We start from the raw sequence: 22,176 nt of genomic DNA on the forward strand, positions 1-22,176 counted from the left end.
TAAAATGTCTCATATATCCCCTTATTTTTAATGTGTTTCCCATAATGCCCCTCTTCCAAAGCATGAAACTACACATTGTCTGTGTAGCAAACCCTCTCCCAATAGATAATTGGACTTTCTTTTGGTAAACCAATAGATAATTAGATACTAAATAAAAATTGTAAACTGTAATCACTAATTGTAAAGCATAACCTAATTCAACCCAAAACCTCAACCATGACCCGACCTGACCCTGACCTTGAGCTTGAAAATTCCAACCCTAATTCACCCTCAAGATTGAAAAAATTCAGCCCAGACTCTATTTGGGCTCGGGGCGGGCTCATGCAACAAGGCCAAACTTACACCTGTAATGTCGGGGATGCATTACTGACTTAGATGAGGTTGGGCGGTTGAGGCCCCCGGGCTTGTAATTTGTAATGGGACTTGGAAGAACCGGATGGGCCAGATCAGTTCTCCACTCAGGGTGGACCCATTTTGGAGTTACTGTATTGTACATTTGTACTAATAAAATATGGGAAAGGCTTGCCGTCACTATCGTCACTGTCGTCTTCGTGTGAACGACTGGGGCAGCGTGTAGTGTAAGTACGGATGTCTGAAGAAGACTCTTTTGGTTTGAAGACTGAACGCGCCCAAAGTCTCGGAAAGAGCACAACAGACTTGTTCAGGCTCTGCTGAGCTGCGGATTCGAGGGACACTCTCAACCCCATTTCATAACTCGCTCTTAAGTCCGCTTCCAAGTCCAATCCCAAGTTTCCAACGCCCGAGCCTGCCCCTGTCTCTCTCTCTCTCTCTCTCTCTGCTCAGTGGTCAGTACCAGCTCACCTTACTCTAATTTTCAAATTGGGCTCTGGGAGAAGAGAAAGAATCCAAGCAAATAAAACGTTACTGCAAGAACCCAGGAAAAAAGATTAAACGAAAGGGTGGAGAGAAGCTCAGAAAGTGAAGAACTGAATGCGTGCGTGGAGGGGACTGGGGAGCAATGGCGAGGATTCCTGGCTTTGTCTTCGCGGTTCTTCTCCTATTACTGCTTATTCTTTTTTCCTTTGCAGGTTGGTGTTGCATATTTTCCTTTCTATCTTTCAAATGATCTCATTCATCCATCTAAACAACCCAAATATAAAACCCAGAAAACTTCGTTGCTTTTAGTGGATTTTCAGGTTCAGTGGCTATTTTGAAACGGGTTTACCTTCCGTATCACATTTTATAGCGATCTTAGTGGTTATATTCCACATTCCCCATTTCGAAAGTGGAAAGAATATCTTTTTATGTGGGATAGATTATTATCCTTATCAGAGCTTCTTAATCTAATTGCATGTTTTTATTTCTCGTCTCTAACTTGTCTGCTCCTGCGCGTGTTAGTGTTTCTGAAACGGGCTTTGTTTATTTTAGCAATGAAGTCATCAGATCGATTGTTGAAAAATTGGAGTGAGACATCTTCAAGCGTAGGCAGTTTTCTTTTCATGTAATGTTATTGATGAATAATTGTTCTTGAGATATTATACATGCATCCTTGATGATATGCTTAAACTTATTGCAAGTAATCTTATCTGACTGCTGCACCATGACTGTCCAGAAACCATTCCATGCTGAATGTTGTGCCCTATTACTGGATTGTTTCTGAGATGGTGTCTAAAGTCGATTTCTATGCTCATTCTGGATTTTGTTTATGATACATTTAGCATATCTAGTTTGTATCCTAGTCTATTTGTTGCTCAACCATAAAGAAAACTACAACACAAAAAAACAAATAAAAACGAATACAAAATAAAGTAGCGATATGAGTACTATGTGGCAATTGAAATCTCTACAGATATATTTTGTTACTCTAAGACATCATAGAGCCTATATACTCTCTGGAACAATTAGAATTCAATCTGAGGATCATTTTTTCCTTCAAAATTATCATGATGTATGAAATTGTTTCACATATGTCAGTTGTCCAAGACTCAGAGGAATAAATGATACGACATAGAAGCCACAATTAACCAAGGAGTATTGCTACTGACAAACAAAATATGTGACTACAATTCCATGACTTTATCTTATCACTGTATTTTCCCACCTTATGGCTCGCTTTGTTTTGATTGAAATGCTTGCAAGTGAAATAAAGTGAGGGAAATAGTTTTTCCAATAATCTAATTTACATTTTATAGGTATAAAATAGTGATCAGCACCATATAACCATACGTCCCTCATGTTTGATGAAACAATCCATTTAAAAAAAATCTATGTTCATTTTTCCACTACCAGCCGTTGTACATCAAAACAGATAGAACCCCCCAAAAAAGTCTTAATTCCTTATACTTGCAGTTTGCAAGAAAGAAAGACCTTGACTGCAATAGATTGGACAAAGGGACTGTAAATTGATACTCAAGTTTCTTTTTGGCAACATGTTACTTGATTACTGGGAAATGCCTAGGTGTTGCACTGGTAAAATCTGTGTATTTTTATCCCTGGCCTGGGCTTGAATCCCACTTTCATCTCCTTCCCACCTGCTGCTGGCTTTCCTTCTAAAATAAAAATTAGTTACTGAAGAAAAATCATAACCCACTTTGTATGGGAACCTGTTACATGTTATCGTGATCTTGGTATTAGCGCAGAGAGCTAATACCGAGAGCACAGTGAGGAGGGTATATTAGTCTATTAGTTATTAGGTTATTTCTTTTATTTATTTTGGTGTTTACTATTTTACCCTTTAAGTGGTTACATAATGAAGGTTTAGAGGAGAGTAACACATATCGTGGAACTCTCCCAATTCTGTAGATTCTCTTCTCCTCTTCTCTCTCGGCTTCTCTTCTTCTTCTTCCTCCTTTTTCTTCATTAGTTTACATGGTATCAGAGCTGTAAGGACTGCTACAGATTTTGTGGATCACTGCTTCCCTTATCTACAGCATTCGATTGAAGTTTTAAATACTTGCGGTTTCTTCTATTTTTTGTTTGAAGGGGTGCAGCACCCTATGCTGTTTTTTTGGATTTGTTTAGAGACTAGTTCATGCTATGAATTAAGAACTAGGTCTCTCTTTTTGTTTGAGGAATATTTGAAGGAGTTTTTTCGATGAAGTGAAGATTTTGTCAGGGTTTTGGTTGAGGAGATCGATTGCTGCCTCCACTGTCTATATCGGATTTTGTCAGGGTTTTATCTAAGGGAATTGATTGCTGCCTTTTGCTGCCTCTATTGACTTCTATCAAGGTTCTTTAGTCTTTATCGATTTCTGTCCCCGTTTTCAGCATTCTTCATTCTATTTTGTCTTCACTTCATCAAGTAGATCATGGGTGATGAGTTGAAATCTGTTGAAGGTTCAGAGTCAGTAACAACAGAAATTTTTTCTTCCTCTTCCAATCGTATTACCGAGAAGAAGTTGGAAGGGGTTACCAATTTTTTGCAGTGGAAGAAAATTGTTTGGCTAGTGTTAACTGGCCGTGATCAACACAAACACCTCTTCGACACTAAGCCTTAGGATGACTCTTCGTGGGAGACAATTGATGCTCGAATCTTGGGACAGATGCTGAATTCTATGGATCACCAAATTGTGGACTTGGTGACACACATTGACACAATGAAGGAGTTGTGGGAGTATCTTAATGTTTTGTATTCTGGACAAAACAATCTTTTCCGCATTTATGACTTGTCCCAAGAGTTCTACGGGTTGATAGGAAGGGTCGACTTTGACCCAAGATTTTGTCGATTTTAAGAGAATGTATGAAGAGCTTAATTCCTTACTTCCTATCACTACCAATGTGGAACAGATGCGAACCAGGGGGAACAACTTGCTGTTATGGGTTTTTTGGGAGGTCTTGGGAAGGAATTTAACTCTGTTCGCTCCCAAATTCTTGGTGGTGACAAGGTTGCCAATTTGTCTGAAACCTTTTTCAGGGTTCTTCGTGTTTCTCGGGAACACACTACTGATGGTGATACTTCAGCCCTGGCTTCTTTTCCATCCAACTGTGTGCCCAACAGTGGAGCTGGTAGTGGTGGTATGTCAGTTTTGGTGGTGGTGGTGGCCGTGGTCGTGGTGGTGGGGCTGGTTTTTCTAGTAAGGCACCTACCTTGGGTACTCAGGGTACCTCTGATGTTCCTGGTGGTTCAGTGCGCACTTGTCATCATTGTGGTCGTCCAGGACATATCCAACGTTTCTGTTGGAAACTTCATGGCAAACCAACTCAGCAACAGTTTGCCAATTCTGCTACAGCTGATTCTCCTGTTTCTCCACAGCCTGAGGGTAAGACTGTGAAGATGTTTGATGATGAATATGCCCATTATACACAGTTTTAGATTTCTCAACCAGCCCAGCCTCCAACTGCGACCTTTGTTCAGACAGGTAATGCCACTGCATGCCTTTTGACTGTCTCTTCCCGTCTCTGGATCATTGATTCAGGGGCCTCCGAGCACATGACTGGCGTTTCAGGTATACTTTCTTCTTTTCAGTAATCCTCTTCGAGTGTCACTTTAGCTAATGGTTCCTTGGCTAAGGTGACTGGTACTGGTACTGTCCATATTACACCTTCTCTTTCTTTGTCTTCCGTTCTTTATGTTCCTGATTTTTCTTTTAACATTTTCTCTGTTAGTCGGTTTATTAAAACCCATAACTATTCTGTAACCTTTTCTTCTGACTCTTGTGTATTTCAGGATCTTTCGTCGAAGAGGATGATTGGTAGAGGTTGTGCATCGGGGGGACTTTACATACTTGAGGACACTTCATCCATGACGTGTACTGGTGTGGCGTCACCCCACCAAATTCATTGTCGTTTGGGTCATCCTTCGTTGGAGAGTTTGAAGCTTCTTGATGGTCGTTTTCGGTCAATTTCTAGTTTTAATTGTGAGTCGTGTCAGTTTGGGAAACTCCACCGTGCGAGTTATCCACCTAGAGTCAATAAACGGTTTGACCAACCACTGTCTTTAGTTCATTCAGATGTTTGGGGTCCATGTCCTGTCGTTTCCACTTTGGGTTTTCGTTACTTTGTAACTTTTGTTGATGATTATTCCAGGGTTACCTGGATCTATTTAATGAAAAATCGTTCTAGAGTTATTTTCTATATTCTGTGCATTTGTGAATGAAGTGAATAATTAGTTTTCACACTCTTTGCGTGTTCTTCGTAGTGATAATGCTAAGGAATATTTTTTTGCTCCTTTTGCTGATTTTTGTCTCTTGTTTGAGATGAAAATGGCTAAATCCTTTTGGGCAGATGCTGTTTTAACCTCGTGCTATCTTATTAATCGTATGCCTTCTTCAGTTTTACGTGGTGGTATTCCTTTTTCTTTGTTGTTTCCTTCTGCACCATTGTTTGTTTTGCCACCACGTGTGTTTGGTAGTGTTTTCTTTATTTGTGATCATCGTCCAGGTGTTTCCAAGTTGGATCCCAAGGCTCTCAACTGCATGTTTGTTGGTTATTCTCGCACTCAAAAGGTTATCATTGTTATTCTTTTGACTTGCGAAAATATTTTGTTACAGTTGATGTATCTTTCTTTGAGTCTACACCGTTTGTTCATTCTTCTAGTACTGTGTTTGACTTGGATGCTAATATTCCTGTTACTGTTGTTCGGTCTACTGTTCACCATGCTCCGCAGGCTGCCTCATTACCGGCACCTCAACCTAGTGTGTTTCAACGTCACCAATGGAAAGTATGTGCTTGGACCCCTGTTACATCGACTTCTACGCCATCTCCTACTTTGCTGGCAGATCCTGTGATAGGTAATGATCCTCCTCCTTTGGAACCTTCTTCTGATCTTGATACTCCTATTGCTCGTCGTAAGGGGGTTAGGGCCTGTATCCAACACCCCATTTCTAACTTTGTTTCCTATGATGGTTTGTCTTCCACCTTTCATTCTTGTTTACATACTGTTGAGAACCATCTTGTTCCTAAGTCTGTCACAGAGGCATTGTCTAGTCCTGGTTGAAGGGCTGCTATGGGTGAGGAATTATCGGCATTGGAAGAAAATCAGACTTGGGATCTTGTTCCCTTACCTTCAGGGAAGACTGCTATTGGTTGTCGCTGGGTGTATGCATAGTTCGAGAACTCGCGAGAACTCGCCGAGTTTCTCGGTTTTTGGAAAGCCGAGACGAGACTACTTACGAGTCTCAAAAGTGCAATATCTTTGCGAGATCTCGGATCTCGGTTTCGACCCATTATTTTAACCCACCTACCACTTAAATACCTTACCTAATTGGACAAAACTTGAAATATCTCGGCGAGATCTCGGATCTCGAGTCCAGATCTCGGGTTGACCCAAAGTTGAGGCTTCGAGTTGGAAAAAAAAAAAATGCACCAACTCGGCGAGATCTCGACTTGTCTCGGTTTTTCCAAGAGTCAAGTTGGTACCGAGACCCGAGTTTTAGTACTTTGGGTGTATGTGATGAAGGTGAACCCTGATGGGTTCTTGGCTCGCTTGAAAGCCCGTCTGGTTGCCAAGGGTTATGCCCAAGTATATGGTGTGGATTACTTGGATACCTTTTCTCCCGTGGCAAAGCTTACTTCTGTTCGTATTTTGATATCTCTTGCTGCCACTTATCATTGGCCCTTATATCAGCTTGATGTCAAGAGTGCATTCTTGCATGGTGATTTGCATGAAGAAGTTTATATGGAGCAACCTCCTGGGTTTGTTGCTCAGGGGGAGTCTTGTTTGGTGTGTAAATTGAAGAAATCTCTCTATGGGCTGAAACAGTCCCCTAGAGCTTGGTTCGGCAGGTTTACTGAAGTTGTGTTAGAGTTTGGGCTGACACGGTGTGATAGTGATCATTCTGTATTTTTCCGTTGTTCTGAAGGTGGAAAATTGTTTCTTGTGGTTTATGTTAATGATATAGTCATCATAGGAGATGATGTTTCTGGAATTGATGGTTTGAAGGCACACTTGCAGCACAAATTTCATACCAAGGACTTGGGAAGGCTGAAATATTTTTTGCTCAGTCAAAGAAAGGGATCTCGCTCTCACAGTGGAAATATGTTCTTGATCTTCTGTCAGAAACATGAATGCTAGGTTCTAAACCTCTAGATACTCCTATGGATCCTAATTTAAAACTTGTTGCAGAGGATGGTGAGATTTTAGGTGATCCAGAAAAGTATCGGAGGCTTGTTGGAAAATTGAACTATCTCACAGTGACTAGGTCTGATATAGCTTTTCCGGTTAGTGTGGTGAGTCAGTTTTTGTTTGCTCCTCGGACATCTCATTGGGAGGCTGTTATGCATATTTTACGCTATCTTGAAAAGGCTCCTGGACGTGGTCTTCTCTACAGTGATCATGGTCATGGGCGGATAGTAGGTTTTTCAGATGCTGACTGGGCAGGATCTCCGGTTGATAGACGATCTACTACAGGTTACTGTGTATTTGTTGGTGGAAATTTGGTGTCCTGGAAGAGTAAGAAACAGACAATTGTTGCCTGCTCCAGTGCAGAGTCAGAATACAGGGCTATGGCACATGTTACCTGTGAGTTGATGTGGGTAAAGCAATTAATAACTGAACTTGGCTTTGTTGATGGTGCTCCAATGAAACTGTGGTGTGATAATCAAGCTGCTGTCCATATTGCTTCAAATTCGGTGTTTCATGAGAGGACGAAACACATTGAGGTTGATTGTCATTTCATTCGAGAAAAGCTACTGCAAGGTTTAATTTCTCCTTGCCATGTCTGTACAGGAGAACAACTCGTAGACGTGTTCACAAAGTCATTGGGAAGTGCAAGAGTGGATTATATTTGTAACAAGCTGGGCATGATTGACATCTATGCTCCAGCTTGAGGGGGAGTGTTATCGTGATCTCGGTATTAGCGTAGAGAGCTAATACCGAGAGCACAGTGAGGAGGGTATATTAGTCTATTAGTTATTAGGTTGTTTCTTTTATTTATTTTGGTGTTTACTGTTTTACCCTTTAAGTGATTACATAATGAAGGTTTAGAGGAGAGTAACACATATCGTGGAACTCTCCCAATTCTGCAAATTCTCTTCTCCTCTTCTTCTTCTTCTTCCTTTTTCTTCATTAGTTTACATTACACAATTTGACTGACGACAAATTCAGTTTTGATAAGATTCAGCATGTAATCTTGTTCATGAGAATCTTCGTTTTAATCCATTGTATGTGGTTTCATGTTTAATGATTCATCATGTTGATTGCGTGAATAAATTCTAACACTGGGTGCTTGTATCCTTCTCATCATTTGCTTCTTCTTATTCTTCTAATGCAAATGAGTTAATTTTTCTTAGTCTTATTTTTAATAAAATATGGAAATATTTGGCTCCACCAATTATATATTTGAAAGAAACTTGAAGTCAAAGTTCATGTGATTGAGAACACCCAAATAAATAGTTTTGGAGTTTTACATAATTGGATTGCTTGAGACATCTGTGCATGATGAGATGAGGATGAGGGCTGTGACTGTATTCAGGACCTTAGTTGTCAATTTGAAGTTGGATTAAGGTCTTGCAATATCCTTGCATAACTCGTGGCTGGACAACTTATTTTCTGCAGTGTTCTCACGTTAATAGTGACTGTTCACTTTCGTTTGCTTTTTGTTGGGAGTGGGAGAGAGGGATAAGCTTGCAGCCCCGTGTTAGGGATAATCCCACATCAACTAAGTCTGGGCCTTGGATGACATCATCTCTTAGTTGGGCCTCTCCACATAATAGCTGAAGCTTTTGGGTTGGATAACCCAACATGGGATTAAGGCCACCACCAACAATACTGTGATAATACATCTGCCTGTGTGGTCCAGCTATGAGGGACCACACCTGTCACATGTATAGCCCACCCATGGGGGGCCACACATGAGGTGGAGTGTTAGGGAATAATCCCACATCGACAAAGTCTGGACATTGCATGACTTCATATACAAGTTGGGCTTCTCCACTTAATAGCTTGAGTTTTTGGGCTATATAAGTTAACAACCAAAACTTCAAATATGCACAATTTCTTTTGGCCTCATCATTACTGTCTCAATGTCATCCAAGTCAATTCAATCTGCTGGTGGGCTGAGCTTGGTTGACTTTTGTGAGGGGCATGCTTGCAACTGTCGAGTCCATCACATGATCCATTTCTTTTGCAATTTACAGAATGTCCTCCAGTGCATGCATACCTAAACCCTGAAAGTAGGGAGTCTTTTGCTGCAATATCCATCTGGAAATCTGTTAACAATAGTTCATTTTGTTTCTTCATAGTTTGGTAAACCAGATATGGGTATATAACCCAATTGATTCCCATGTTTGATCATCCATAGGATGCACAGAAACTTCTTCAGTCAGAAGAAAGAAAAATCAGGACAGAGATTTGAAAGTAGATGGAGGTTAGATAGTTATTGACTGTAGTAAAATCGATTTTTGAATTGGTAGGCTGTAGAAGCTGCCATTATAATGACAAACAAATGTAGTAGACAAAATTCTTGCATTCTGTGAAGAGTTCTGACACTATGACCCCTAAGAAGATCAAATTCTTATCCATCTTGGGTCTAAAAGCTAACACCTGGCAGAAGGAAAAGGGAATCCTACGTTGACCAAGCTGGTTAGCAGTCACTCAATGGACTTAAGTCATGCATTTTCCTTAAAAATATGGGTGAGTAGGTTATCTATTTGATGCAGGATCAAAGCATAGAAGTTCACTTGTTTGACATGCTTGGACTAGCTCATAAGATTTTCATGTTTGAGCTTAAACTATTATAGTTTGTTTATGATTATGTAATATTTTTCTAATTTTTCATTTTTGTTTGGATGCTAGAACTGTTGAATAAGGCGAATCAAGAACTACTATGTTTTATTGTATTTATGATTATTGTTGCTACATTAGAAATTGATCTTTCATATCCACTGACCCCTTTCTTGTTTCTTATAGGGCTTTATGGTTCTTCGTTGTAAAAAATGGCTCTAAACTAGTTGTTTTCTGTGACAGTGCTATGCAGGGGAAGCACAATTGGAGTCTGCTATGGAAGAAATGCTGATGACCTTCCCACCCCTGATAAAGTAGCCCAACTTGTTCAACTGCACAATATCAAATATTTAAGGATCTATGATTCCAATATTCAGGTTCTCAAGGCCTTTGCCAATACTGGAGTAGAGCTCATGATCGGAGTACCGAATTCCGACTTACTGCCATTCTCCCAGTTTCAATCCAATGTGGATACGTGGTTAAAGAACAGCATCCTGCCTTACTACCCTGCCACAAAGATTACATACATAACCGTTGGAGCTGAAGTCACGGAAAGCTCTACCAATGTATCTTCCCTTGTTGTACCTGCCATGTACAATGTCCTTGCGGCTCTGAGAAAAGCTGGTCTGCATAGGAAGATCAAAGTTTCCAGCACTCATTCACTTGGGGTCTTATCTCGGTCATTCCCTCCATCAGCTGGGGCTTTTAATAGCAGCCATGCCTTCTTCTTGAAACCTATGTTGGACTTTCTTGCAGAGAACCGGTCCCCATTCATGGTTAATACTTATCCTTACTATGCTTATCGGGACTCCCCAAATGTTTCTCTGGACTATGCTCTGTTTGAGTCTTCATCAGAAGTTATTGATCCAAACACTGGATTGATTTATACAAACATGTTAGATGCCCAGGTAGATGCTATCTATTTCTCACTGATGGCTTTAAATTTCAGAACAATAAAAGTAATGGTTACTGAGACAGGATGGCCTTCAAAAGGATCAGCCAAGGAGACAGCTGCGACTCCTGATAATGCCCAGAAATATAACAATAATCTTATTCGCCATGTTATCAATAATACAGGAACTCCAGCAAAGCCCGGAGAGGAGGTTGATATCTATATATTTTCATTGTTCAATGAGAATAGGAAACCCGGGTTGGAATCTGAGAGAAACTGGGGTTTGTTTTACCCTGACCAGACAAGCGTCTACAGCCTGGATTTAACTGGAAGAGGGGCTGTGGACATGACTACACATGCAAACATTACAAGTTCTAATGGTACTTGGTGCATTGCTTCATCTACTGCTTCAGAACTAGACTTGCAGAGTGCTTTAGATTGGGCTTGTGGTCCTGGGAATGTTGATTGTTCAGCTATCCAGCCTAGCCAGCCTTGTTATCAGCCTGATACATTACTCTCCCACGCATCATATGCCTTCAACAATTATTACCAGCAAAATGGAGCTACCGATGTTGCTTGCAGCTTTGGAGGTACAGGGGTGAAAACTAATAAGAACCCAGGTAAGTTCGCTGCATCTCAAACTCTTCTCTTGTTACACATGTATCCGAATCTAGCTAATTAATGTGACGGCTTACAGGGAAAATGGTGGAATATTTATGAATTAAATGGGGGGCTTTCATTGAGATCTGTGATAGGTGTATTTCTCCAGACAGCTATTTTGGCATGGTTAATACTTGAGGATGCATAATTTTGTATGGAGAATCTTTTAGCCTCTGTCGGTGCATGCAAGGAAGAGACCAATCACTTAGGTGCTAATTAAATAAACTTCAACCTAATAGCTTGGATAAATTTTTTTTAAACCTTTTGGTTCAACCATTTGTATGATCTGTACTAACCAAGACAAGTCGATCTGTTTTATGATCTGTTGTTTTGTTGTTGTTGGATGAATATATGATCTGTTGTTAGCTTCTATTGTATCTACTATTGTTTTATAACTGAAAAGGAAAATTGTTAATACTATTTTCAGGTATGGTTTTCCGGTTAAATATATTCTACAATATCCATTTAGTTATCAAACCAGGCACTTAGTGAAGGTCATTCAATGTGATTTTGAACCTTTTTTCTTTTCGCCTAGTTCTACATTGGATTTCCTGTGATGCTGTTCACTGTTCTTACTCTTAAGAGGATTATGATATAGCAAATAAGTTCATTGGAAAGTAAGTAATCTGTGTCCCATGATTCCCTCTAATTATCTTCTAAAATGTTGAGTTTGTCACCACTTGATTGTACATATTCGGTCTATGTCTACATTGATGCCAGTTGGAAAGGTTCTATGGTTGCCTCGTGTGTGCTCATCTTTTCAAACATTGCTGTAATTGTTTTTTGATAGAATAACATATCTGTAATTTATTGTACTTGTCTGTGTATAAAAGACTCTAGTTCAATTGCAATCCCTGCCGTGGAAGAACCAACTAACTCAATTTGTATGTCTGTGTGCAGGCTATGATACCTGCGTGTACATGACTTCCGGGTATGTAATGTGATAAACTCAACAATTGTGTTTCTGAGTCATGCAATTCTGCCTGTCTTATGTTGGAGTTGTATGGCAGAACATCGATTTAGCATATTATTATTGGACATTTCTATATTCATTTTGTGGCAAGTATAATTTGTGGCTTATGGAATTGATTAAATGGTACCATTGTTGTTGGTCTACTGAATTAGTGGACTGGTTTTATGGATGATCACTCGGATGAGTGACTTTGTAGTCCTAGGCTTGACTGCACCCATCATGATGCACTACGTGCTTTCGTGTGCATTGACTGGACCGTGATGGGTTTGAGGAGTGCACAAGTCAAAATTGCTCAGACTATGGGTAACATGATGACTAGTGTCTTGATGGTTAGTGTACATAAGGTTTGTGAAGTCATTCCATAAAAAGGTCTCGTGTACATTGATTGTTGACCTTAGTGCTTGATGTTCCATTGCTACTGACTTGACAGTTCTGGAAGTGTACGTGTACCTACAGACCGTCAGTTTGAAACAATTTATCGTAAAAGGTTTTGCATGAAAATGTTTTTATTTATTAGAATAAAATTATTATATATTTTCACTCGTTATTCTGATTTATTTTATGGAAAAGAACAATTTTGTATATTTAGTCCCTATTTCATGTTAAGGGGCATTTAGGTATTTGTCAAGGTAAGCCCAATAGGCATTTTGAATATGGACGTTAGGAGGATAGCATCTCATTTGGGGACATGGGGTTGGATTTTATGACTGGTCATATCCACTCTGGGGATATAAATATCTGAAGGTCATACAAGCAAGGGAATTGGAAGCTTGAAATACCAGGCTGTGGTATACCTATCCAGCTGGGTTAAGCACCTTGATTGCTTATGAGTTCCTTGGAAAGTCTGGTACCTTCATTTTGTTGTGATCATCTATAATTCTTTCAACAAGGTATCGGTTTCATTTATGTTTTTATTAAACAATCAATAAAAAGATATATCTGTTTTAGGACTTGTTATTTCAAGAGTTCGAATCAAATGGTTTGTTATATTGAGACTCTTCTAGGGCTCTATCTTACATCTTATTCTTCTAATCGTAAATGTGGTGGGTATTGCCTTTTCATGCAGTAACACTAGTGCTGCAAGTAATGCGACAGTAGCATCTCCTTCGACTTCATCTTCAGTCGGGCACAGAATTTCTGCATGGTTACCTGGTTGCGTGCTTATGATTATACTCTTGTTTCGATGATTCTTAGAGTTGTCTAAAGAGGCAGGTCTCAAAAACTTGCTGAGGTTTTGCAGATATTACACCGATCTTTAGTGGAAAAATGTATTTATTGCACAACAATCTTGTCTCTTGTACTTGTAGATGGCCTTTCCCCCAAAGTTTTGCAGTAAAAGGAACTAGTATGGCATGCATGATTTGTCAATTCTTGGGGGTATGGTAATTTTTTGTAGATTTGTTTGAGAATGCACAGATAATTGAACCAAGAGTAGTGAAGGTGTATGTTCATTTGTTATTCATAATTAGTAGTTGATTTTGTTAATGACTTAGAAACACAGCTGGATAACCGATCTGTTGGAAGTGTGTCCAACAAATTTGCTTTATATATATTCTAATTCATATTAATTTGCATGATATAATGGGCCTTGTTCGTCCTTAGGTTTTAACTTAAAAACATTTACGATTAGGGATGATGTTGGACACTCCTGTCATATGGTCGTAACACTATGTGTTCCTAGGAATGAAAATTTCAAGATTTCATATATACTGTGTGTGTACATTGAATTAGCTATATGAGAATTTCACATGTTTTATTGTCTGTCGTTAGTAGTGTATGCTTAGTACCTTGATTTGAGGGGTTTTGGTATTGTGAATTTTGGTGTCCCAACGGTTGATGTCACCTTAACTTAAGGGTGTCAATTGGGCAACAGAACCAAAAACTGGAGCGAAATCAGCCTGCAAAAAATCAGATTCTACGTACTCACCCAATACCTTATTGCCTTATTGGGTCAGTACAGGATCTATCGACAAGTTATTGGTCTAGTTTTGGATCTGTAGATTAAGTTATTGGTCTTCCAACGGCTCCAGAACTGATAGACCAACTAGGAACCGGTGGAACTAGAACAAATTCAAATCTTAACCCTATATATTATATAATTCTTTAGATTTAAGGTCATGAGAGTTAGTCAAGTCCTTTACTTTTTTAGTTTTCCAATTTTGATTGGTACCTCGTGTCTCCTATATTATTTTACGAACACTCGTCTGTTAATTTAAAGGTTCATTTGAGAATGTTAACTTAAGAACATGCTTTAAAATAATCCTAATTTATGAGGGTGGTGTGTTCCTACTTATTAATTGAATATAATCGTGAGGTACTATGGACTAGTTCTATTATTTGAGGGAAAAAAAAGATGGTACGTTTGCATATCCCATGTGCTTGAAATTAGTGTTATTATAATATTATTAAGTATATGCAGCATGTGGTAGAGATATTTTTTTTAAAAATTTGGACCGCTTGGAATCAATTAGGAATCGGAACTGCCCACCCATTAGTTAATGGTCCTAGATCTCAGGTTTGGAACCAAGTAGCTTTGTTGCTCCAGTTTCGGTCCTAAAACCTTAGGGCCGAAACCATCAAGAAACCGAACCGATTGACACTCTTACTCAAACTATATATTGGTGTATTGGATTCTTAGTGTTTGATATAATCGAAAGAGATTCCAAAATGGAATCCACTGTCCTAGGGGAAAATATCAAAGAGAGAGAATTGTTTATATGATTAGACACAAATCTAGATTTGATAACATTTTTATAAATTATTTGCAATTTTTTTTAAATTAATATAATATCGAACAATATTTGGAAATGTTTTATTAATCCAATCATAATTAGAGAATCTTTAGACAAAGTAACTTAAGTAGATTGGATAGTAATTAAATACATACCATATAATATATTTTTGTGTGACATTGAAAAGTAGATGAACTAGTTCGTGAATAACTGCTACTGAAAAACTGAGAAGTATTTGTTACAATTATCTACATGTATATATTTGTGTAATTATTCCATTGAGAATGAAAGATCTTAAACAAATTTTAAATATTTCATTCTATATAGAATCCCTTTTTTTTTTTTTTGGGGGGGGGGGGGGGTGAAATATAGAATCTCATTGGATCCTACTTCGTCCTATGATTTTTGTTAGCCAGGGAATGTTGTCTTATTAATTGACAACCTTAATATGGTATGGTGATTGAAATCACACTATAATAAGATAAGATCTCATAAACCTAATTGGTATAATTTCAGTGTGTAATTGAAATCACATTCAATTAGACAAGGAGAAGGTCTCTCTCTCTTTCTTTGATTGTGTGAGAAAAGATTTTGAGAAAAACCCATCTTTGAGAGCGTGTTGGAGTGGTCAATTGGCAACAAGAATGTAAGACAATTCGTTGGTGCACAAAAACTGGAGGAAGAGCTGAGGGTACAATTAGAGTTTGAATTTGTGAACTTGAAGGGAAAAAACTCTTCTATTGTGTTTAAGTTTATTGTGATTGAAATGTCTCGCATCGGGAATACTTAGATCATTTTCCTTACAATTTGGTATTAGAGCTTCGCCTTTCTGGTGCGAGGTTTTTTGAATTTATTGTTGCATTTTTTTATGATCCTTCTAGTGTTCATTAAAAAAAAATTGGGTTTACTGCAGTCAGCTAGCAAGCAGGTTGTGCCTGCGGCTAGTAGCAATTTGGATCCTCTACTGCCAAGCTGCCCGCCAGGACCCTACTGCCAAGACACAGCAAGGCGGTCATTCCCCATCTTGCTGTGTCTTGGCAGTAGGGTCCTGCCAGGCAGCTTGGCAGTAGAGGATCAGGGTCCGGCTAGTAGCAGGCCAAAAGGCAAGCCAACCTGCCCTCCAGGCAAGACCACCCGCACATTGTAGGCTGCCAAGGCCGCCACACAAGGTAGGCAGATATGGCCGCCCCGCTCATGGTAGGCAACCAGCCCGCCCGCACACGGCCCTGTACTCTCCCACATGACCCCATTGCCCTACTGCTCTTCATGATGCCCATGACTACAAGCCCTTGGCGGCTGCTGGCCTCGTCGACGGCTAATAAAAATTACCATTCGCAAGAGTTGCAAGTGGTGGTGGCTGGAAGAGGAAGGTGAAGAAGAGATCAGGATTTGAGAAACCCATAGGTGAAAAGTCACTTAGGTTTGTTGCTTTAAGCCATGGGTATTGTTTTAAAGGCCTATGGGCAGTGGGCTTTGGCCCATTGATCTTTAAACAGTTTTTTTTTTAAAACTTGATTGGATTTGTTCTTTAAATGGGCAGTGGGCTTTGACCCATTAATCTTTAATAAATGTGTATGGATTTGTTCTTTAAAAATTTTCTGAAAATTTGAAGAGGCTGGAATTTTGATAGTTCAATTTGAAAAATAGCTCTAGCCACATGTGGGAATAATGAATAGATCAAACAATGATTCCATCTACCACAAAATATCAAATCATGCACCTTATCAAAAAAAGGGTGTGGAATAATAGTATCAAGAACAACATTACCATTAAGAGAAGGGACCATGGTTTATAACCTCAGATCGGTTTCGGCCGAGGCTGATCCCAAATCTTAACCGATACGACATCGATTCAATGATACAGCCAAAGGGTAATGTAACAAACACCGATTTTTGTTAAAATCAATATCGGATTGGTTTCGTCCTTGACCGATCCTGAGATCAATTCCGGGATTTTGAACCTTGGAAGGGATACATGAGTCCTTCCAAATAGAAACATGTCTCCCATCTACAACCTTCCAATACGCATCTTATGCAAAGTAGTTATCATTTTTCCCAATACTATTCCAAACCAAAATGAATCAGTCTTAAGCTGAAATTGTAGATTTAGAAGATGTTTGTTCTAAAATATAAACACCTGACTTGACTTGAGCCCACAGAGATTCAAGGAAGATCAATAACCTCCAAATAATCTTTAAAAATTAATGATTGATTATGAATAGCACTAGTTCTAAAAAGCAAAACTACCAACCACTTTTGAGCGACAATAATAGAAGGCCAAGATAGAGAAATTAATTTTTCCCCTACTTGGTTACCAAACCAAAAAGAAGAATAAATTAAGTCAAGTTGCTGACAAATCTTAACAGGAAACAAAAAAAAAAAAACATAAGACATAAGATATGCAGGGATAGCATTAAGAACTGATTGAACAAGCACATACCTACCTGCTTGGGAAAGGAATGGAATCTTCCAACAAAAAACTAAAACTCAGACTTTAGGCTTCTCAGTGGCTGTCTCTATAAATTGTTGTTTATTCTTCCTGTTGTTTTATTTTTATTAACTCTTCCTATCATTTATATGAGTCTTCTATTCCTTCACTTTTTGTGCTCACTCATTCATGTTATTTTTCATCCCTAACTGGCTACCTCTCAATTGGGCATTTACACTTTTAATGTCAAACACATGCTCCTTCTACCAGTGACTTCTTATCTAATGATTATTATTCAAATTCCTTTCATGGAATAAATAATTGATTTTGTTCTTCCTCTTTAAAATTGGATCACTTGTAAATTTCAAATTCTACTTGAATTAAGTTGAATAGAATGAATAATTAGAATTGGACTACTTGTACATTTCAAATTCTATTTGTTGAGTCTTTAGCTCAAATTGGTAAAGCACTTGGAACATGAGCATATCTTAAGCATGTTCTGAAGGGATGGTGGTTCAAATCCACCAAGATCATTTTGATTCAAATGTTCATAGCATAATCAATTAAGGCAATCATGAGCATCATACAATATCCACTGTTGCTCCCTTTTTATCGGGCTCAATATTTGTCACGACATTTTGATATTCCTACTGTTTCTCCCTTCTTTTATCGGGCTCAATATTTTTATCACATAGGGAAAAAAATGATCATTGCTCAACTTGTCTTACAGTCAGATCAACAGATGTTATTCTGTTATAGAAAATGTTTGGAACAGGTTTTATCAAATGGATCAGCAGATGTTTTTCTGTTTTGAAAATTTTTTAAGCAGGTTTACCAAACACCATTTGAGAGGTTAAAAATGTGTTTTCAAAACCGAAACGGAAAAAAATGATGAAGGTAAAACACAACGTTTCTGAAACAGAAGCGTTGCCAAATGCAGCCTAAGAAGAGTAGAAGAAAGGGTAGTTTTGCCGAACTCTCAAGTCTCAACCCTAACCCTCATCAACAAAACAGTAAAAATGTCAACGGATAGTTGAAAATTCGTATTCGATTCGCGTTTATATCCATTAAGGGGGATCCGTATTCAAAATCACTATTCAGAAACTATTCGAATTTGTCTAAAAAGGATATTATTTGAATCCATCAGAATATAATCAGATACGAATATGATAAGGTACAGAAGTTTCTATACAAATGAAAAATACCCTACGACTGGAAAATACCCTACCTTTGAGTGCCGTTTGAACCATTGATTTACGTAATTGGAAGTAACCAATTAGGTTTATGATGAAACCTAGAAATCGATCACTGATCCAATTTGAGTACCTCTACGGGATAGATCTCAACAGAAAACTGAAGATTAATGACAGCAAGTGATTGAGTTCAATAGTTCCTCATATCAAATTAGTGACTCTTGAGATATGCCAATATCAGACTGAATTCGATCCGTTTACATCCTTAGCCCTATTTAGTTCCTCACACCCTGTGGTATTGGTTACGAGGTATTTCATGTCCCTCAAAAGCGGTTGCACCATTTCAGGTCCTTCATATGGCTCCGATTTGGTTGCAAGAGAAATTAAAGGGAAATGGATGAGAAAATTTTCAAACCTAAAAAGGAATTTTTGTAATCATAGTACATAAATTTCTAACCATATTAGCAATGATACTTTTTTAGATGTAATTTTATTTATAGTTGTCAAGGCGTCACCTAGGCGCCCGCTTAAGCGTCCAGGCGAATTTGTAGGTGTTTAGACGATTGTCGTCTTATTATAGAGCACCTTCTGGCACTTAGTTATGCCAATCATTTAAGTAAATATTTTTATATTTGATATTTTATTTACTTAAAATATTATTCATAAATAAGTAAAGGAAAAAAAATCGTACTGCACGGATAAACGTACCATTATAGGCAACGATTAAATCAAAGCCATTGATTAAATAACCTTAAATCTAAACCATTAAAAATATAAAACCATTTAACCTGCAACCGGCTCCCACTGTTTTCTTCTTCGCCTACCGACCTCACCCCATCTTTCCTGAAAAAGACCGATGAACTTCCGCCGCTGGAACCCTAGTTTTGTTCAGAAGAAGGGAAGAAGCAAGAAGAGATTGGGTACTGTTTACCCATTTTTCCTTTTGTATTTTTATTTTTTAAATTTCTCTCATTTTCTATCGTCTTCAACGTCGCCCCTCTCCTTCTCTTTGGCAAAAAACAGACATCCAGAACTCATATATCACTGATATCAGAGAAAACCCAAGACAAAAACAGTACATGTCCATCAAATTTAACATTGAATGAAACCCGGAAAATTGAAGATCATCTACTCCTTGCCTTAGCTTGAAGTTCGCACTGATTCAGAGAAAGAGAAGAAGAAATTGATGAAGGAAAACGACTAATCCATCTCCGTGAGCCCCACCTGAAGCACTCCCCTGTAAACTCATTCTCTGCAAACCGAGAGAGAACCAATTTACACGAAAAAAAAAATTTTAATCTAAAAGATAAGGTTTTAATTCTACTCGGAGAAATCCAGAAAAAGGAAATCGAATGAAGACCAGAAAAAGCCCCAATTACAATTTTATTTTTTTAATATTTACATTTCCATGTTTCTTCCAATTGCTTAGAAAACCAGATTGAGGAAAGAGTTACAAAGAACGGGAGAATGAAGAAAAGATAGGGTTTTAATTCTACTCATCTGAAGGCAGAAGTTTAGTTTGAGGAATAATAATGAGGAAGATTGAATGGAGCAGCTTTAGAAGATTCAGAGAGTTGATTCATCTATTGGTGCCGCTGTGGGTGCATTTCATCGCATAACAGATGACCGGTTCCTTTGCTCGTCGACGTTACCACCAAAGCTTTTTGGGAACGCCAAATCAACCACCTGCCCTCAGGCCATCTATCTCAACGGCTTCCAACAAACGGTGATTATCCATCTTCCTCTTTATCTCTTTTATAAATTCTTTTTCATAACTTTAATTAAATTCAGATTTTGAGTTCCATTTATCGGATCGAACTCCAAGGTTGGGCGGGCGGTGGTGTTCTGTGAAGAAGAAGAAGAAGCAGGGGATGGGGTTGGTAGGACGAATAGGGGATGGGGAGATCTGATTTCAATCAATGGGGAGCTCCATTGATATCTGCTTGCAGTGGGCATCTCCATGATAGATCTTTGCCATCACCTGCGACCCAATCTCTCGCGAAAGCTCTGTTTTCGCCCTTTTTTTTGTTGGAACAACGGAAGAGATGGAAGAAGAGTGACAATAATGGGGGAATGGCAATGGAGGGAACAATCAAGGTAGATGAACCAGCAACGCTCCAACAGGATGAACGGTTCGAAGAAATGATGTATGCACAGCCACCATCGGCGGTTACCAACTTGCCTCCACCACCACCGGCATTTCCGTACCTCTATTTCTTCAAAAACCAGATGTCTGTGTAACCGGTTAAATACATGAACGGCTAAGATTAAAGGAAAAAATTCCAACAGTTTAGATTTTAGGTGGTTTTTTAGTGTAAACACCCATAGCGGTAGTACTGCTACCACTCAATCAAACTCCCCATTTGAATCCAATAAAAATAGTTAAAAAATCAAATTTCAAAATGATAAAAAATCAACCATCAAATTCAAAAACAAAAACTGAATTTTTTTACGGTAAGTGAAATTTTTAATTTTCTAATGTTGGGATTTTTTTTAAATCTAAAAATTTCATAAATCTTAATATGATAAAATATTACTAAACACCAAAAGTACAGTAAAATATTCATTTGTTTTGATATCTAAAAAAATATTTTTAATTAGAGTAATTTTAAAAGTATTCGCACACACCAAATAAAATTTGACCGAAACATAACTCCTTCAATACAAATTAGATTTAAGAAATTTTGGATTTGTTGAAAAACTGGTGTTGTGCTTTACCTAATACAAAAAATTTTATTTAAAAATAAAATCATTTGAACAATCAAATTTCTTAAAAAACAAAAACATTTCTCTAATTCAAGAGCGGACTAAGTACTTATTGATAACATCATATTTTTTACAAAAAATTTCACGAACACCCCCTATATGTATTCAATATGTCACGAATTTACCAAACTTTACAAAAATATCACAGACTATCCTTACTTTATATTTTTATTTCAATTTAATCCACTCCGTTATTTCTTTTATAATGATAAAATTACCCTTACTATAGTGAACTCCTATAATACCCTTAATGATGAATTAATGATGTTAGCAAGTTAGGTTTTTATAAAAGATAATTTTGCTCTTGTTTTTATTCAATCCCTTTTTTTTTTATTCCTTTTCTCTTCCCTCCTCCTCCTCCTCCTCCTCCTTCTCCTTCTGCCGCTTCTGCCGCCGCCGCCGCCACCACCACCACCACTACCGCCACCCCCTCAGCCCTCCTTCTCTTGCTCCCCTGCAACCCCGCCAACACTCTCTCCAGTCTCCCCCACCCGACCATGCTCTCAGCAATCCAACCCCATAAAAACCCTAACTCTACAAATTAAAACCCTAACCCCATAAAGTAAATGCTGAATCAGTGAAGAACACCAAGCGCCCAGGAAGAGGAGTCATCTATTTCTACAACCCCACATGCTTCAAGCTTCCTCTTGGCCATGTGTAGCTTCATAGGCCTAGAAATCTAAGAGAAAATGACGGTTTTGGATGATGAAATGGTGGTTTAAGCGAAGAGGTTTTCAGAGATGATTTTGGTGACGATCATGGCGGAGCTAATGGAGGAGTACACGGTGCTCCTTGCTAGGGTCTTGGAGCATCTCTTCCTCGAAGCCCCCTTCCCAAGATGGATGGGCTTTCTCATACTCAGTAATCTTCCTTATGCTTTCGCCACCACTACCACTCCAAGGACGATTTGA

At 38.5% G+C, this 22,176-nt stretch overlaps 2 protein-coding genes across 3 annotated transcripts; both read left to right on the top strand.

Moving 5' to 3' along the window:
* The first annotated feature begins 871 nt into the window (after window positions 1-871).
* Window positions 872-13,632, top strand: LOC122658081 (glucan endo-1,3-beta-glucosidase 13-like). 2 transcript variants are annotated; one of them, XM_043852965.1, is made up of 4 exons: window positions 872-1,009; window positions 9,866-11,134; window positions 12,075-12,105; window positions 13,214-13,632. In XM_043852965.1, exons 1-4 carry the CDS (start codon window positions 952-954, stop codon window positions 13,332-13,334), a joined length of 1,479 nt encoding a protein of 492 aa, XP_043708900.1. In that variant the 5' UTR covers window positions 872-951; the 3' UTR covers window positions 13,335-13,632. The 2 variants fall into 2 exon arrangements, with proteins under 2 accessions (XP_043708900.1, XP_043708899.1); XM_043852964.1 differs by having other exon boundaries at window positions 916-1,049.
* An 8,354-nt stretch (window positions 13,633-21,986) lies between these two features.
* LOC122658084 lies at window positions 21,987-22,176 on the top strand. Its single transcript, XM_043852970.1, has one exon. The coding sequence runs from the start codon at window positions 22,006-22,008 to the stop codon at window positions 22,174-22,176; it is 171 nt and encodes a 56-aa protein (XP_043708905.1). The 5' UTR covers window positions 21,987-22,005.

Source organism: Telopea speciosissima, chromosome 4, assembly GCF_018873765.1.
Source record: "Telopea speciosissima isolate NSW1024214 ecotype Mountain lineage chromosome 4, Tspe_v1, whole genome shotgun sequence".
Taxonomy (NCBI): Eukaryota; Viridiplantae; Streptophyta; class Magnoliopsida; order Proteales; family Proteaceae; genus Telopea; species Telopea speciosissima.

Coding starts and splice junctions, on each gene's coding strand:
- LOC122658081 (XM_043852964.1), top strand. CDS start 980: ATGGCGAGGATTCCTGGCTTTGTCTTCGCGGTTCTTCTCCTATTACTG. Junction 1,050..9,865: donor TATTCTTTTTTCCTTTGCAG/GTTGGTGTTGCA, acceptor TTTCTGTGACAG/TGCTATGCAGGGGAAGCACA. Junction 11,135..12,074: donor GAAAACTAATAAGAACCCAG/GTAAGTTCGCTG, acceptor GTCTGTGTGCAG/GCTATGATACCTGCGTGTAC.
- LOC122658084 (XM_043852970.1), top strand. CDS start 22,006: ATGATTTTGGTGACGATCATGGCGGAGCTAATGGAGGAGTACACGGTG.